Source organism: Rhipicephalus microplus, unplaced genomic scaffold (genome assembly GCF_043290135.1).
Source record: "Rhipicephalus microplus isolate Deutch F79 unplaced genomic scaffold, USDA_Rmic scaffold_13, whole genome shotgun sequence".
Classification (NCBI taxonomy): Eukaryota; Metazoa; Arthropoda; class Arachnida; order Ixodida; family Ixodidae; genus Rhipicephalus; species Rhipicephalus microplus.
In genome coordinates this window covers 19,887,236-19,903,590 of record NW_027464586.1, presented here as the reverse complement: position 1 = coordinate 19,903,590, position 16,355 = coordinate 19,887,236, and the positions used below count along the sequence as shown (strand labels likewise).

General features: G+C 46.9%; 1 protein-coding gene across 1 annotated transcript in view; it reads left to right on the top strand.

Annotated features, from left to right (window-relative positions):
- The window catches only part of LOC119162950 (muscle calcium channel subunit alpha-1-like), a 1,445,695-nt gene that overhangs the window by 454,149 nt on the left and 975,191 nt on the right, over positions 1-16,355 (top strand). The window contains exons 5-6 of the mRNA XM_075882643.1: positions 61-200; positions 1,890-1,996. Coding sequence (XP_075738758.1) covers positions 61-200; positions 1,890-1,996 — 247 coding nt within the window. The remainder of the gene's footprint in view (positions 1-60; positions 201-1,889; positions 1,997-16,355) is intronic.

Sequence of the window (16,355 nt, the reverse complement as noted above, 5' to 3'; positions counted from 1 at the left end):
TTTTTTTCTTCGTGTTACGCAATAACCCCTTCTCGATGCACTTTTTTCGTTTCGTTTCAGGAAAAAGTGGAGTATATATTTCTAGTGATATTTACAGCCGAATGCTTTATGAAAATTATTGCCTACGGCTTCCTGTTACACCCAGGTGCTTACTTACGCAACTCTTGGAATTTTCTAGATTTCATAATTGTAGTTATAGGGTAAGTATGAATCCTTCTTCCTATTCTCATCCCATTCTCTCTTGCGCGTGTGTGTGCGTTAAACCCATCACTCTAAACTTGTTCAACATAATTTGTAGTCACGTAAAGTAAATTTATACAAACGCAATAAACTAAAAGTTTTCTGAGATCCTAATTTGTAGAGTTATGATTTCATCAGTACCATGCCATTTTGACTGCTGGCATATAAAAAATTCTCTAATGTATCAAAAGTGTTCTCGTCGTGTGGACTTCAACTTTCTGAATACTAAAGCAGATGTCGGAGATATAAGACACGTATCACAGTATCAAGTCGCTACTCGCGGAACCAGTTGAACTTAAAGGCCACATGTCCGATCACATATTCGATGGAGGCGAAAACGCTCAAGTCTAGTGTACGTAGATGCGATTGCATGTTCAAGAACCTCAGGTGGGCGAAATTTGCGAAGCCCCCCAATGCGGCGTGTCTTATGGTCTTATCGTGGTTTTGAACCTAAACAATTATTATGATCAGATGACTGCAGATTGAGTCAAGTAATACAAAATGCATAGTCTAGATCGAACATAATTTTACTGAAATGTTGCGCTCCTTAGACAAATGGTATAGACGCTCGACGTAGGTACCTAATATATAGGATTAGCATGATTCGTCTAACGTTGTTTCTAGCATGCTTTCGAGGCTCCCTAGAGAGTATTGTAGCCGAAATAGGCGCATTCGAGCTGTATGGTGCCGGTAGTGCAGAACCATGTTGAAGCCTCTGGTACAAGTGATTCCACAGTGCCACTAGGAAGTTACACGGCTAGTAGAGGAAGGGTTGCGGCATTAGTATCTCGAGACATGCCTCGTATATAATGTGGGCAGTTTAACTCTGCTCAAAAACGTAAACATTATTGCTTGAAACAATGCTGCGCTCAAAATCAGTTGTGTATTTAGATCACACCATTCTTGATAACTACTCGTTTCTAACGCGACAACGGTTGTAACGCTATCGTGACTTGCGTGCAGGAAGAAAAAAATATGATTCGAGTATAACGCGACTTAAGGAACAAAAACTGTGTTAAATCACATCATGAGACTTTGTATGTCATCGAGTATCATTGAATTCAATTTTTTTCGGTCATTTTTTTTCAGCACCAAAAGGGAAGAAAAAACTGTACTTATTTCTCCTTTCAGGCACTTTTTTACTTGTTTTAGCGAGGCACGTCCTCGAAATGCCGGTCATGTTCTGCATTTTGTTTGTGGCGCATATAAGCCTGATTATTTTTTTAACGTGTAAAGACAGAAACTTGCCGTAAAAGTGCATTGTCTAATGCCTGTTCTGCATGGTTTCCAGTCACTGCTAGCGTCAACATGCGAGAATCCTTGAGTGCATCTATACTTTCATTGAAATCCTTCTTTATTAGTTTGAGCAGAAGGACACCAACAGATTATAATTTCTCAGCCGATTGCTACATTTACAGAAAGTGAAACACAAGAGAAATGAACTTCTTTGAATTGTCTAAGTATGCTTTCGCATGGCGTCTGTGTTCACGAGGCAGCGATATACGCAGTCCTGCCCATGTCTTCCTTGTTCATCGCATGGCGCTTCACCAACAAGCGCAGTTGATTGCGCTTGCCTGCCGCAGTACTGCTACGTGACTTTGGCAGTGCTAATGTTCTCTCTCTCTCTCTCTCTCTCTCTCTACTTTCAGTCTTATCAGTACAGCCTTATCGGCATTTATGAGAGAAGGTTTTGACGTGAAAGCGTTGCGTGCATTCCGAGTTTTGAGGCCACTGCGGCTTGTTTCTGGAGTGCCAAGTGAGTATCCTGTTGAAGGGACTGAACCGAACGGGAAATATTGAGCGCTTTTTGATTACCAACAGTAAGGTGGGAGCAAGAACTCGAGGTTAGGTGTAACATGAAGTTGCCATGACCTTTAAATGGCTACGAGTAATATTGTCAGCAAACATCTTGTATGAAGTCGAGGTTTCGGCAGAAACTTGTCCGGTTAAGAAACGACATGATTAAACTAAAACAGAGACACCACTAACAAAAATGAATACAAAAAAAGACGTTTCAGCTCGCAATGGTGAATTGTAAACAAGGCTCTTGTCAGGGAAGCTGAAACGTTTTTTTTTGTAGTCCTTCTTATAAAGGTTGTCATTCTTTTTAATAGCACAATGGAAATTCGCTAGTTGTGCTCGCCGATGCACCAACGCATGTGCAGATACGTGCACAAAGGAATTACCACACGGAAAATAAATTGCATTGTACCTTCCTTTCTTAAATAAGCGTGTGGGCATTTATTTTTACTCGGATCAAGCAATTGCATCGGTAAATGACACCGCAACGTTACTTGTGTCTGTTCATATTGTTCTAATCTGAAAGACGAGCGAAGGGGGCAGCCACTCCTTCTTACAAAGCTCGGCCAGATGTGCGGCTTGGCAGTCTTTCTTCGCATAGACGGCTGCCCACGAGTACCTCAGATTTTCGAAATTTCAATTTAAGACTATTGGCAACCTCGGTCAATTACCCGGGCACGTCAGCTAAAGACACTGGAAGACCCATGCGCCCGACGAAACCATCCTTACACCTAGAACTGAAGAAAAATTGTGACTCCGTATAGGATAAATTAACGAATGTTTCATGAGTGACCTCTGCAAAGCAGTGGCACCGTCAAAGTCATAACTATGTCGTTTAAGAGCCTGTTTATGGTTACGAGGCCGGTGGTTTGTGCTTCCAAGACATTATTCAAAACAAAGAAAGCAAGTGGATTGAAACCTATGTATTTGATGCACTGATCTTGTCAAGCTGATAAACCAATCTTACTTTTTTATTCTTCGTGGCATATTCATTGCTCTTTGCTGATGCGAGAGCGTTAAATAACTTGTTTCGCAGAAATTTGTGCGTCATTGGTTCTGAGTGGAAAATCACCGGAAAATCGAGAAACATGCAAATAAAATAAACTTAAAAATTCAGTTTCAGTAAGGATCGAACCCAGGTCGTTTGCTTGGTTAGCGGGTGTTCTAAAACACATCTACGCGTCTGCTTGTGAATACAGTGAAAATAACTTCCTCTGCTTGAAATTGGAGTGAAATTAACTTTCATAATTTACAAAATACTTCAAAATACAACCTGTATATTTCAGAAACGATGCATGTTACAAGCCAATGTTGTCATCGCTTGTACCATCGCTGGTCAGAACATGTGGGTATAATAATGACTACATGGTTTGAAGATGGTCAAGCACTACCGATGATACACATGTTACTATGCCTATTCCCTTAAAGCCTCGTAGTGTGTGCATCGCATGTTCGAAAAGATTTTATTCACTAAATGTGTGATGTACGCACTTTGGAACAGCATATTGCTATCGCGTTCAATTCTCAAAGGCCAAGCTTTAGATTCACACAGTGAGTTCACCTTCTTCGATTCACGTTGCTTAAAAAGGCAATATTGTAGTGTACTGCTGCAAATCGTCAAAAATATGTATTTCCTATTGGCTTTGTGCTTACTCTGCGACAATTAGATTCTACACGTATATTCTGACAAAAAATAGCAAGATGAGTGACTTCGTGCAGTGAAAGACCACATATTCGAAATTGAAGGGGGCTGTAAAATTGTTCTAATGAAGCGGTGCTCGAATTAGCGGGCAGGTGCCATACACTTTGTGCACAGCGACTGGCGCACCACTACGTGGCCGCCAGAGCAGACAGTCGTTGAGAGACCGAGCAGAACCAAACGCTCCCCCAGCGACCGCTAGCACGTAGTTTATGGTGAGCTATTCTCGCGGTGTCAAATTCGGCTTCCGCTGCTTGGCTGGAGCTGGCGAGCAGCACGCCGCCTGTTACTGGTCCTCCTTCCGAAACGTCATTTTGATGCCACAGAGCTTTGCCCCGCCGCGGTGGTCTAGTGGTTAAGGTATTCGGCTGCTGTCCCGCGCGTCACGGGATCGAATCTCGGCTGCGGCGGCTGCATTTCCGATGGAGACGGAAATGTTGTAGGCCCGTGTGCTCAGATTTGGGTGCACGTTAAAGAACCCCAGGTGGTCGAAATTTACGGAGCCCTCCACTACGGTGTCTCTAATAATCATATGGTGGTTTGGGGACGTTAAACCCCACAAATCAATCAATCATCAATGCCACAGAGCTTTCACAAAGCAAGATGAAGCGCTCGAGGGAGGTCATGATATCGTATTCCAAAGGTTACCAAGTCATTGCGTAATAGTCGGCAATGACCACGCGGATGAAGCTGCTCGATCGGCTCATGACCAAGACCTGCATACGCCCATACTACTCTTGAGAACGGACGCTGCAAGGTGACTACAACCACTTTCTTGCCGTATCTCCTAAAATCTTGCCGTTTCTCCTAAAATAGAATACACTAGGTTTCTCCAACGCACGCATGTATTCGATCGACCCAAACTTGCAACTTCGTTTGCCATCTGGGCTCCCTTCACGCGATGAAACTTTGCTGTGTCGCGTGCGGTTGGGCGTGGTATTTAAGAATGCGTATTCTTGTCTCCTTGGAATGGCGAGCAGTCTGGCAGGCAACATTCGCGCCTACGACGAGACGCTTGAGCACATTCTGTGCCACTGCAGCCCAGCATACCAGTCTAAATGACGTATTATGGAAACAAAGCTCCTTCAGCTTACATAAAAGAAGATCCTGGGACCTTAGCCGACTGTTTCGCATACGCGCAAAGCCACGAAAGCCCTATTGTGCTTTTTAAGGACCACTGGACTTCACGAGCGCTTGTGAAAGAACAGCGTGAGAACGTGCTGTGTACTCTAGAGCTGACTATTCATTCATATTTTTCTTACTCGCCTTCTTTCTATATATTTCCTTTCTATTATTCCCCCTTTACCCCACCCCAAGTGTAGGGTAGCCAACCGAGCTTAGCTTTGTTAACCTCCCTGCCTTCCTTCTCTATTTCTCCATCTCTCTCTCTCTCGACACGAATGAAAAAGACCGAATGCGTTTTGCCGCAACAAATTGTTAGCCCTTGAATTAGGTTCAACGCGGTCGTCCGCCTGATGCCCCTGAAAGGTCTGTACGCATTTCCTTCATCGCTCTTCAAACTATTCACAACGCTTTCACTGTATCTACAACGGGTGATCATAAGCTGATCTTAATACAGATGCATAAGCATGTGTTCAGCCTCACTTAAGGACAGGGATTCAGTTTTCCTACACAGCCATGTTTAATGTTGTGGGAAGGTCAGCGAACTCACTCACTCGTACTCACTCAGACTCAGGTCCAGCCGTGAGCCCGAGTGTAGGGTAGTCTGAGTGAGTCCGGCTGAAGAGACTTTTCGTGAGTGTGAGTCCGAGTGAGATTGGGTCCGGACAATTTTGGAGTTTTGGTGAGTGCGAGTAAGTCAAAAGCACAAAATATTTCTTGAGTGAGTCAGAGTGAGTCACAACTATCTAGTCATCTCCAGCATTACAGTCAGCCTTACATCAATTCATATTCATACTCACGTCTAGTTACAGGTATTCCAAACCAGTGTCGTTCATACACCGTTTCAATATTCATTATTAGAGGCGTTAATTACGTAGGGGTTGCTTTGACCTCCCCCCCACACATCCTTTCACACAATTTTATGATTTTTATATCTTGCGCTGTCACCTCTTCAACGAATTCTACTATTTCGGAATTTCTCAGAACTTGTTTTCGAAGTTACTTTGTCAAAGGGTAACAAGAAGGGCACCGATTACGTGAGATATCGCTGTTAAACAGCATTGAAACCACGGCCGAAGAAGCTAATTCTGGACTTAGGAGTCTACTCACTCAGACTCGTATTGCGCAGTGAGTGTGAGTCTGAGTGAGTCCGGGTGAGCAATGTTTTGGTTAGCGTGAGTCCGTCTCGGGAAAATTTTCGTGAATTTGAGCCCGAGTCACTCTAAAGCTCAAAATGTATTTAAAGAGGGAGTGCATTCCAGAAGTTTTTCCGACATGTGGTTGTGGGTAACCACTCGCAAGGCTTTGTTTTCATTCTTTTTTCGCCTTTTGATGAGAGTGCACTCGTTTCGCCAGTTTTATTTACTATGCGATGCTTAGAAATTGTTTTCAAGGTTTTACATCATTGGCTCTCTCAGCGTAGCGCTTCATTGTTTTGTCTCATTTATTGCGGGCTTAGGGCGATATGAATTTTTTAATTGTTTTAGTTGTTGTCAAGCGCTTCCTAAAGTTTTTTTTAAAAACTTTTTATAGTACTTTTTCATGTGTTCCCGTCATTGAGGAAGATCGGTGCAATAAAAAAATGAAAAGGAAAAGGTGATAGATAAAATAGAAGCGCACACCTTGTAATTATGCAGGTATGATTATAATGCTTACATTGTGCCGCCTCTTGCTTTTGAAGTGCTTTGCCACGGCTCTGTTTACGGCACCTCTGCAATAGAAAGCTGTTTCGTGCGCATAGTGGTTGCGCAGTTTTGTTTGCCTATACATTGGTTTTACGAAACGACAATGAAGAGTTGGTAGTCTGCGGTCTTTGCTGTCGCCCTTCTCATTTTCCATCAGCTTGCGCAGCAAGTCGAATTTTCATACGTACGTTCAAACTTGTCAAGATTTTGTAGCAGTCCTGTTACTCTACAGTTCGCCTACTTAGTTGTATTTACGCTGGGTACTTTCTGGTTGGTTCGGTGCACCAGCGTGATCAAGCGAGCCACGTGGTCACGACTCATTTTTTTTTTGCTCAACTGAAGAAGTTTTGGCGAATTGGACACCGCGAGAACAGCTCCCCTCCCTGAACTGCTGTGTGTACGACTCTACGAATAGGTGCAAGTCGTGTCCTGCGGTAACGACCTTTTGCAGTTTCTCGACTCATCCCTGCTTAATTGGGCAGCGAAATAAATGGATCGCGACTGTGCGACAAAAAAAAACTGTCTGGTTTACGCTCCCTCGGCTATCTCGCGTTCTATCACGCGAGACGACCGAGGTCTCTTGAATTGATCTGAGACAGCACCTCTCCAGATGCAATGATCTTGCTTGATGTTCCTGCTGTCATAGATGTGATGACAACAGAGACATATGCAACGCATATGTTCAATTCAGCTCAAGGCTGGCGGAACGTTTCAATGAACTTTAATAATTATGAACTCGCTCTCGCCCCTTCGCAGTTTTGGGGAATGGAATACTAGGTCAATTAGTGCTTTGCTGGGTTGATAGGACCATTAGTTAAGGGGCGAACTGAGTTACGTAGCATGTACTGTAGCCGCCCAGCAGCACTATGCGCCCTCAGTAGGTTCAAGCGAAGACGCTGGTCAGCTGAACCTTATTAAACTGGCACAACCCAGCTGGGCGATCAGTCATAAAACGGGTGGTGCCTTGTTATGTAAATAAACTTGTTCATAATCCTAAATTGTTCAGCAATAGCTAATGTAGGTAAGAGATAGCTCGTGCTCTATGATAAAATACTTCTTGCACACAAATTTTCAACAATAAGTTAAACACAGACGCAATCGAAATAACTAGCTTGCTTAATTCACAAGTAAAGACTAATGTTGTTGAACAAAATAGGCTGTATTTAGGTAACCTTAGCATTCAATTCATTTCGCTTTGCGTTGTTAACCACCTACGGCATCGCAAACGCTCCTATTGCGGAAACCCAGTGCTATAGGCCCAAAGAAAACAACTACCGGTAATGACAAAGCGAATTCCAACTTTCGGGGTGGTTCATTCAAAAGAAATGATGTTGGGTGTAGAGTAGGAGAACAGCAGGGCAAAAAAAGAAGCTTAGCGAGCGTTGTAGCGACTGACAAGCACGTAAGTTTGGAAAGCAACTGGAGCAACACCAGATGTTGCAGTGAATGGGAGAGACATGGCCTAATTGACTGTGTCGTGGTCGTTGCCACAAGGTGAAGCAAAAGATGAAACGAGGATGTCTCGCTGACAGAAGTCGTAGTGCTCTTTCGCGCCTTTATCATGAGCTTCGCGAGCGGCGAGGTAAAGACAATGATGAGCGATGATGCCACGACAATTTCAAGCGAGGCATTTGGTGAAACTCACTGCCCAAATATCGATGTGCCTCAACAAACGAGCCCTGCCACTCTCCATGATTTCAACAGCGAGGGGCCATCGACATTTCTAAATGCTCTGGGCATTTCGCAAGTACGCGGCCACGCATACTCCAAGTGTGAAATAGTGATAGCTTACCGCGACAGGTATGAAGTAAGTATCTTGCAGTCATGCGCAACTAACGCACGCATTTGGCCGTCAGTACTGACGGCGGGCAGCAATGCTTTGACTAACGTGGAAAACGGGCCCACTTTCGCACAGATTTCCTTTATGCATGGCCGCGTTACTGAAGAATGTACCCCTATGATATCTTTAAATCCTGCTCTAACGTGCCAGCACTAACGTGCCAGCCACGGGAGCATGGAGGCGCTGCTGTCTGCTAAGCCCCTCAATGTTGTGGGCCCGCCGCACCTAAGTGACGCTGCGCGTGGCTTTCAAGGCGCTCCCCGAAGAGGTCCCAAAATGAATGTATAGAATGAACAGATATTAAGCCACACTGTGCGGAGAGTATGCAGGGAAGCTGCCTCTAGAATCGTTCCCGTGTTTGTTGCAGGTAATCAGAGAAGTTCATCCTCTAACAGCAAAGAGAACTTATTGATCAGTCAGTGATATGCCAAAAACAGGAATCCGCTTAGATTCACGTGAACAGTAAGCCCTAATGCCAAAAAGTTTGAAGCTATTGGCGCTCCAAAACATGTCCATTCAGATGGCACAGTTACAGCCACATATAGCCACAAAGTCGTTTTTCTCAGTTCGCTCAGAACAATATTGAAATTGCCCAAGGGGATACGACTTTAGGCAAATATTGCCTGACTGGGCCGTATTACGATGCAACATAGACAACACTTACAACTGTAAAATTATACATGGAAAGCAATTACTGCACATTTTCACACAAATATTACTAATTAATAATTTGTGTGATAAATCTGGGCCAATTTCTGCGAGGAAGAACGGGAACCACAAGCCTCCCAGTTCAAATTAACCACTGCAGACACAGACACAATCGAATTGTCGGGATTTCCCCTCGTGGAAATACATGAGAAGGTGCCGGGACTGGAGCATCAGTTTAAAACAGCTGTAAGCTCGAACTAACCGAATTCGAGTTAACCCGTTTGAACTGCATTTGAAGATTTATGTTAGTGTACAACGTGGAAAACCAAGTGCTAAAAACCAAGACAAAACGATCACTGCCTGGTGTCCATTTTATCAAAGGCGGACATCTTAAGCCCGAACCACACGTACGCTCTGCGAACGCTACCCGAGCGCACGGGAGCCGCGTATACGCAGTTGTAAGCGCGCCTAAACGCTCGGCGCGGCGCTCTGATTTCGGCTTTGAGACGGCGCGCGTCTAGCCGCGCTGGCCGCGCTTGGATCCCTGCAGATATGAAAAGACGCCGTGGCTCTACTCAGGCATCGACATAGCCAGCGTATAAGAACCAATTTAGATAATGTTTTTTTCCCTTTCGTGCATATTTTACATCCCTACACACAGGACAAGTACACTCATTTACGAGCTCTATTCATACTTGTTTCGCCACAATACATGATTGCATGAGACCGCTTAGCACTTCATAGCCCTTCCCGTCGTGCACATCGTAGCGATGCACACGATGCACTCTAGTGTGTTCTCGTGATCTTGCTATGCTTTGTAGTGCTGAATAATTTTAACCAGCAGCACACGTTGTGCTCGATCACGTTGCGACCCGTTTGACGTAGTTGCCCGCAGTGCACTATACGTCGTGCGCGTAGCTGCAGTGTGCAGTGCGCTCATGTACACGTTCATGTTTTGCCTGGTAGTGCTAACTGGCGGTATGGCTCTGTGCGGCACCACCTGAACTTACGGAGAGTGTTCAAGTCCGTATATATCACTTCGAAGTTCACAAACAGCTCAGTAGGCGGCGCCACCCGCCTATTCCCGCCTGCTTGGACTAAGCACCGGCGTGCGAAGTGTGTGCGTAGTGTGTGGGTGGAAATCACCATTCCTCGCGAGTCGCGCCCGGGGTGGGCGCACTGACGCGCTCCTTCTCGCGCCTCGGGCAGCGTACGTGTGGTTCGGGCCTTAGGCGCCCGTTCCGGCTTCAAGCGGTGTCGTTGTAATGGGCAGAGAGAACGAGGATGATAGAGAGCTGTGCATGAAAGACAGCCACGGCGAGGAGGAGGGGTGGCGAGAGGCAGTTACGGTGGTGGCGCCAGTGCGCACCGTCGTGCGTCGGTTGCTGGGACACGCACCTCACGCGCTGCCATCCGCTGTCTCGGCGCTAGCTGCTGTGAAATGGTCTGCACGAAATTGGGGAGGTTTAGAATAACCTTTGCAGGCGTTGCAGCCGTTGCTTTGTGTTGCGGGCACCATATGAGCTTTAGAATAGCATTTGCTCCCCCTAGCGGAAAGTTTAGGGGCTTTCGCGCTGCCCGCAGGCCCAACAGCAAGGGAGCTACACACATCACTTTGCGGGCCTATTTTGTATTTCCTGCGGGCGGACCGCAAGCGCTACTGTTAGCTCACGTTACGACGCATGAGCAGTGGCAGTGACCGCACCGCAAGGGTTTGCGGTGCGCAGTTCTAAAACTCCCTTTAAAAAAGTTTTAGAATAACGTTTGTAGGTGTTGCCAGTGTTGCTTTAGTTGGGGGCGCCATATGAGTTTTAGAATAGCGCTTGCTCTCCGACCGCAAACCCAAATGCATGGAAGCTACACACAGCTCTTTGCGGGCCGCACACGCCGCCCGCTATTTCAGAATTTCTGCGGGTGCGCCATGAATGCGAATGGTGGCTTGCGTTACAATGCATGCGAAGTGGCAACGACCGCACTGCAAGAGCTTGTGGTGGGCTACTCTACACCTCTCTATTAGGGAGATTTAGAAGAACGTTTGCAGGGGCTGCGGGCAATGCGGGCATATATAGTGGGCTCCCTAGGGAAAAGCCTAGGGACTTTTGGCCCAACCACAAACTGAAATGCACGGAAGATACTCAAAGCACTTCACAGGCCTCGCGGGCCGTGATCACCACACGCTATTTTAGATTTTCTGCGTGCGCGCCGCGAACGCGTGTGGCGACTCACGTTACGACGCGTGCGTAGTTGCAGTGACCACACCGCAAGGCCTCGCGGTGCGCTATTCTAAAACTCCCTATTGTTCGCACATGTAACGTTACTCACGGCGTTCTTTTCTTAACGTACACCGGAAACAGTCTCAGCCAGTTCTTTGTGAATAGAAAATGACGCAAGTGGTACCACTGCGTCGTGTTATGCTGCTGCTGCTACATGATCTGCCCAAGCTCGACGCCACTGACGTCACAATCCGCAGCCCACTGGGTGCTGCTGAAGCAGATGCATTTACTTCAACTTATCGAAGTGGCCACCGGGCATTATTCCCTGTCTGTCTCTACGTGAGATAAGCTCGCGATGCACTAAGGACATCCTCCAGGAAAAAAAAGGAGTGTTTCTATTCCATTCCATCGCAAGATCAAGACACCTAAACAGCTGCGCTCGGTAATTCGCATCAGGCAGTCTTGTAATAGGCGGGGAATTTTTTTCAGAGGTTGACTTGTGATTCTTAAATGACACAATTACTTGACAACAATTCGTGAATTGCACAGATGACGTCATCTTCACTTGCACGTACTTGTCAAGAAATATAAAATGAGCTGTTTTCGAGGGGAGTGCTCCTGTGACCCTTGTTGCGTTTGGCTGGCCACCCTTTTGTGGCGGCCGCCAAAACGGAAGAAAGGCAGCCGCCTCCTTTTGTGGAGATAGGGAGCAGCGCCAAGACGCCCTGCTATTTCCATGTGTTGGGCGATGCATGGCTGAAATTCCTCTACGGAGCAACGCTGTCCATCGCGACCGCGCAGAGATGAGACACGGACACGTGGCGTCTCCGTGCCCCGGTAAAAGCCACAATGCCGAGCTTCCGCCGATTACGGACGTCAGATTACCACGCTGTCGGTCTCTGACTGATGAGCCGCCGACGCTCAAATCAGCACCAGATGCCTAGACAGGGCCCGTCGGAGGCGCCTAGACCGTGACTGCTTTCTATGAAGCATGGGTGTTCGGCCCGAGCTGTGAGATGACTGACCCGTTTCACACCGCTCAAGCAAGATTTGCCGAAGGAGGCAGCATCGCCGGGACCATACACGTGTTTGGTTTGTGTAGTGTACTTGTTGGGGGTGGTGCCAGCATATTGACAGTCGTGTGTGCTGCGGGACATGTTATTGGACAGTGCCGTATGGAATTATTCTATGATCTATGGATCTGGGGAGATGAGACTGTATTTATTCAGCCGTCATGGGCCCCTTGGTGGTTCACGGAGCTCGTTCAATGTAGAGCTTTCAACGTAGAGCTTAGGACCAGAGAGCCCGTGTCATGGAAATAGTGTAAATAAACCCTCTCTACGAAGTTCAACCTCCTCCTGCCTCAACATATTTGTTGGAAAAGAAAATCAATAAACGTGTGCAGGCTAGTACTGCAAGAAAGAAGAAGAAGTTGAAACGAGAAAGGGCGTTCGGTCTAGTTTTTTCGCCGATCGGTATTTTTCCTTTACATCGTGGTGCCGAAACCCCTCGTGCGGACACGTCTGCTTCATCGCACCACTCGAGGGGACCTTCTACTCCACCACGTCGTTTTGTGGGCGGCGAGGACTGCAACGAATCGTTCCTGATCGGCGTAGACCGGACTAGACGCCAACACCGGATCTGATGGATCGCCTCAAGACCAAGCGCTCCGCTCGACGAGCCCAGAACACCAAGCTCCTGCAAGAAGCAAGGTCACTGCTAAGTGACCTTACTGCGGACACGCCCAAACTCACAGGTGTTTATGACCGTTTGTCAGCGAGCAACATCGACCTTTTGAAGATCAATGATGCGCTCGAGGAGCACGTAGCGGACGAGGAGCTCGAAGCTGAGTATATCGCAGCAGCAGAGTATAACAATAAAGCTATAAGCATGCTCGCTGAGATTCGCTCCAAGATACACGGTTTGCGACATGGAGACAGTACGGCAGCGGCTGCTCCTCAGAGTGCGAACACATCACCTTTTGACGTGCCGACCGCAATTGGCACAAGGCTGCCGAACCTTGCCATGCCAACATTTAGAGGTGATATACATGAATGGTCGGCTTTCTCGGAGCAGTTTGAGTAAACTGTCCACCTGAACAACGCTTTGTCAACAACGACGAAGTTCTTCTAACTACGTCATTATCTTGAGGGTGAATCGGCAGCTGCGATATGCGGTTTTCCGACTTCCTAAGCCTGTTATGCAGAAGCCATCGAGTTATTGAAGGAACGCTTCGGAGATCGAAAACACATCGAGCAACACCACCTATCAGCACTTCGCAATCTACCCCACATGAAGTCGGGAAGCGACGTTTGTGTCCTTAGGTGACTTTACGATGCTTTGCAGCTGAATATTCGTTGTCTAACTGCACTAAATGTTCCTACGCTTAGCTTTGCAGCTATGCTGATTGACATTTTGCAGGAAGCCCTACCGTACGACGTCATTTTGGCCTACACTCGTGCGAAGCTTAGTCAGGCACTAAGGGAAAACGGGTCTGCTGCCCATGGATTTGAGCCAAGCGTGGCAGCTGCCACATCTGATGCGGAGTTGAAGGAGCTGCTCACCAATACACGTATAGAGCTAGAACGTCGGGAGCAGTGCAAGCCCTTTTATGACCGACTGCTGAATGACCGTGCACAGAGGACTCGAAGCGGCAGCACCAGCACGGCTTCCGTACTACACAGCACATCGGCAGCTGGGTTGAGTGTTTTTTCTGCAAGTCGAAGAAACATGGCACGTGCGCTTGTGACGCGAACCTTGCCATCGATTCGAAGAAAGGAATGCTTGTGAAAGACAACCGCTGCTATCGATGCACATCCCGAGGAGATCAGGCACGTTTTTGCCGCGTCAAACTCACCTGCTCGAGTTGCTACGAGAGGCACGCATCAAGTATGTGCGACCCGCACTATACATCGAACCAAACGGCGACACCTTCTCGTCCAGTTGACTCCTCCGGCAGCACAGTAGGAATGCTGTCGTCACAATCAGTTATGCTGTGTGAGAAGGATTCACTGAGTGGGGGCACAACAAATCACAGTGAAGTATATCTACAAACTTTTCGCGCCTTTGTCATCAAAAACGGCAAAACAAGGTATGTCCGAGGCATTCTCGACGGACGGAGCCAGCGATCCTTCGTCACGGAAGACCTCGTCAAGACAGTACACCTACAGGTGCTGGGAGAAACTCAAATTGTGCTGAATACGTTTGGCTGTTCATCACCAAGTACTGTGGAAAGACTTCAAATGGTGTAAGTTCCTCTGCGTAGCCAACACGGTTATGACACCTGCACGTTGCGCGCAAACGTTCTTCCAGTTATCTGCCGCGAGATGGCTTCCCCGAAAGCTGACAGCCATTTCCTTCAGAACCTGCGTCCTGAAGGCAAAGTCATTGCGGACGAAAAGAAGTTTTATGCGGAAACGGAAAATAGCCTCAGCTTGTTGATCGATGCTGACCACCTCTGGCAAATCATGTCGGCACGCATCGTCAAAAGTGCAGAAGTTCTAGGACTGGTAGCAATAGATACCGCTTTCGGATGGATGCTACAAGGACCCAGTCACCAAAAAGCCTTTCTTGACTGCAGCTCTAGCCTAATGGTCTGCATTCTGAAAGTACAAGAAATTGTTGATGACGAATCAACCTCGCAGATCTTGCAATCTTTTTGGCAACTAGAAGCAATGGGCGCCGCAGATTCAACGGCACCTTCCTCCCATGAGTCCGTTGCACGATTAAATGAAACCATTAGTAAGAAAAGCGACAGATACACAGTGGCGTTGCCTTGGAAGGAAGATAAGAAACTGCTCCTAGGGAACAACCGGGAAATCGCGATATCACGTCTACAAAGATTAACACGGAGGCTATCAACGATGGAAGGAATGTTGCAGCGATATGACAGAGTAATCCGGCAATATCTGGAGTTTGGTCGCGAGGAAGTGGTGCCTAAGGATACTCCTAAAGATCGAGACCACATCATATAATATTTGCCACATCGGCAAGTAATAAGAGAGGAATCGTTAACTACCAAACTGTGTGTAGTGTTCGACGCATCGTCACACAACCAAGGTGTACCATCCCTTAACGACTGCTTGGATAAAGGAGTGAACCTCAATCCAGAATTGCTGCAAGTCCTTCTTCGCTTTCGGTGGTACCCTGTCGCCATCGATTCCGACAACGAAAAGGCAGTCTTACAAATTAGGATACATGAGACTGACCGAGGTGCATTACGGTTTTTCTGGTTCGACTTTATTTCCGTAAGCCAACACCGTAAGCTCGTCGAATGGCGCATGACACGGGTACCGTTTGGATCAACGTCAAGCTCTTTCTTGTTCATGGCAACTATTCACTGCCATTCAGATAAAGCATGTAAAGATAAAGAGCTCGCTTCTACATTAAAGAAGGCATTTTATGTCAATGATTTATTGGTGTGTACGGAGGCATTCCATGAAGGTCGGCACATCAATGAGCAGTCGAAAGAAATTATGAAAGATGCTGGCATGAAGCTCAGAAAGTGGAAGACCAACGACCATCAGCTGCACAACATTTTTGGCAACTAGGAGGTGCAAGTAGAAGGAACATCCGGAGAAGCAGCTGTGGTCTTGGGAATGCAATGGTATATAGAAAATGATTACTTGAAATTTTCTTCCAAGTCGGTGGCCCAGTATTTAGTGGCTGGCCAGCTCGACACGAAACGTACCCTACTGAAAGTTGCTTCTCCAATTTATGACCCACTTGGCATTCTATCGCAGTTCACCATCACTGCGAAGCTTTTGTTTCAACGCCTTTGTAATTTAGGCCAATCCTGGGATAAAGAACTGCCCGCGGAGATGGAGACGCAGTGGGCAGCTTGGTGTGCAGATGTAATACAGCTCAGCCACATAAAAATTCCGCGTTGCGTGAGAGATGGACTGCATGGAGCGTTTAAAGAGGCTGAACTGCATATATTCGTCGACGCCAGCTTGAAAGCTCATGGAGGGGGGGGGGGGAAGTGGTTCTTAAAATTGGAAAAGAAAAGAAAAGTGAACCCCGCAACTGTCTGCAGCTAAGTGCGACACCTCAGCAGTGGTTCACATGGGAAGGGGAATGGGGGATAATAGACTTGAGCGAAGAGAGGA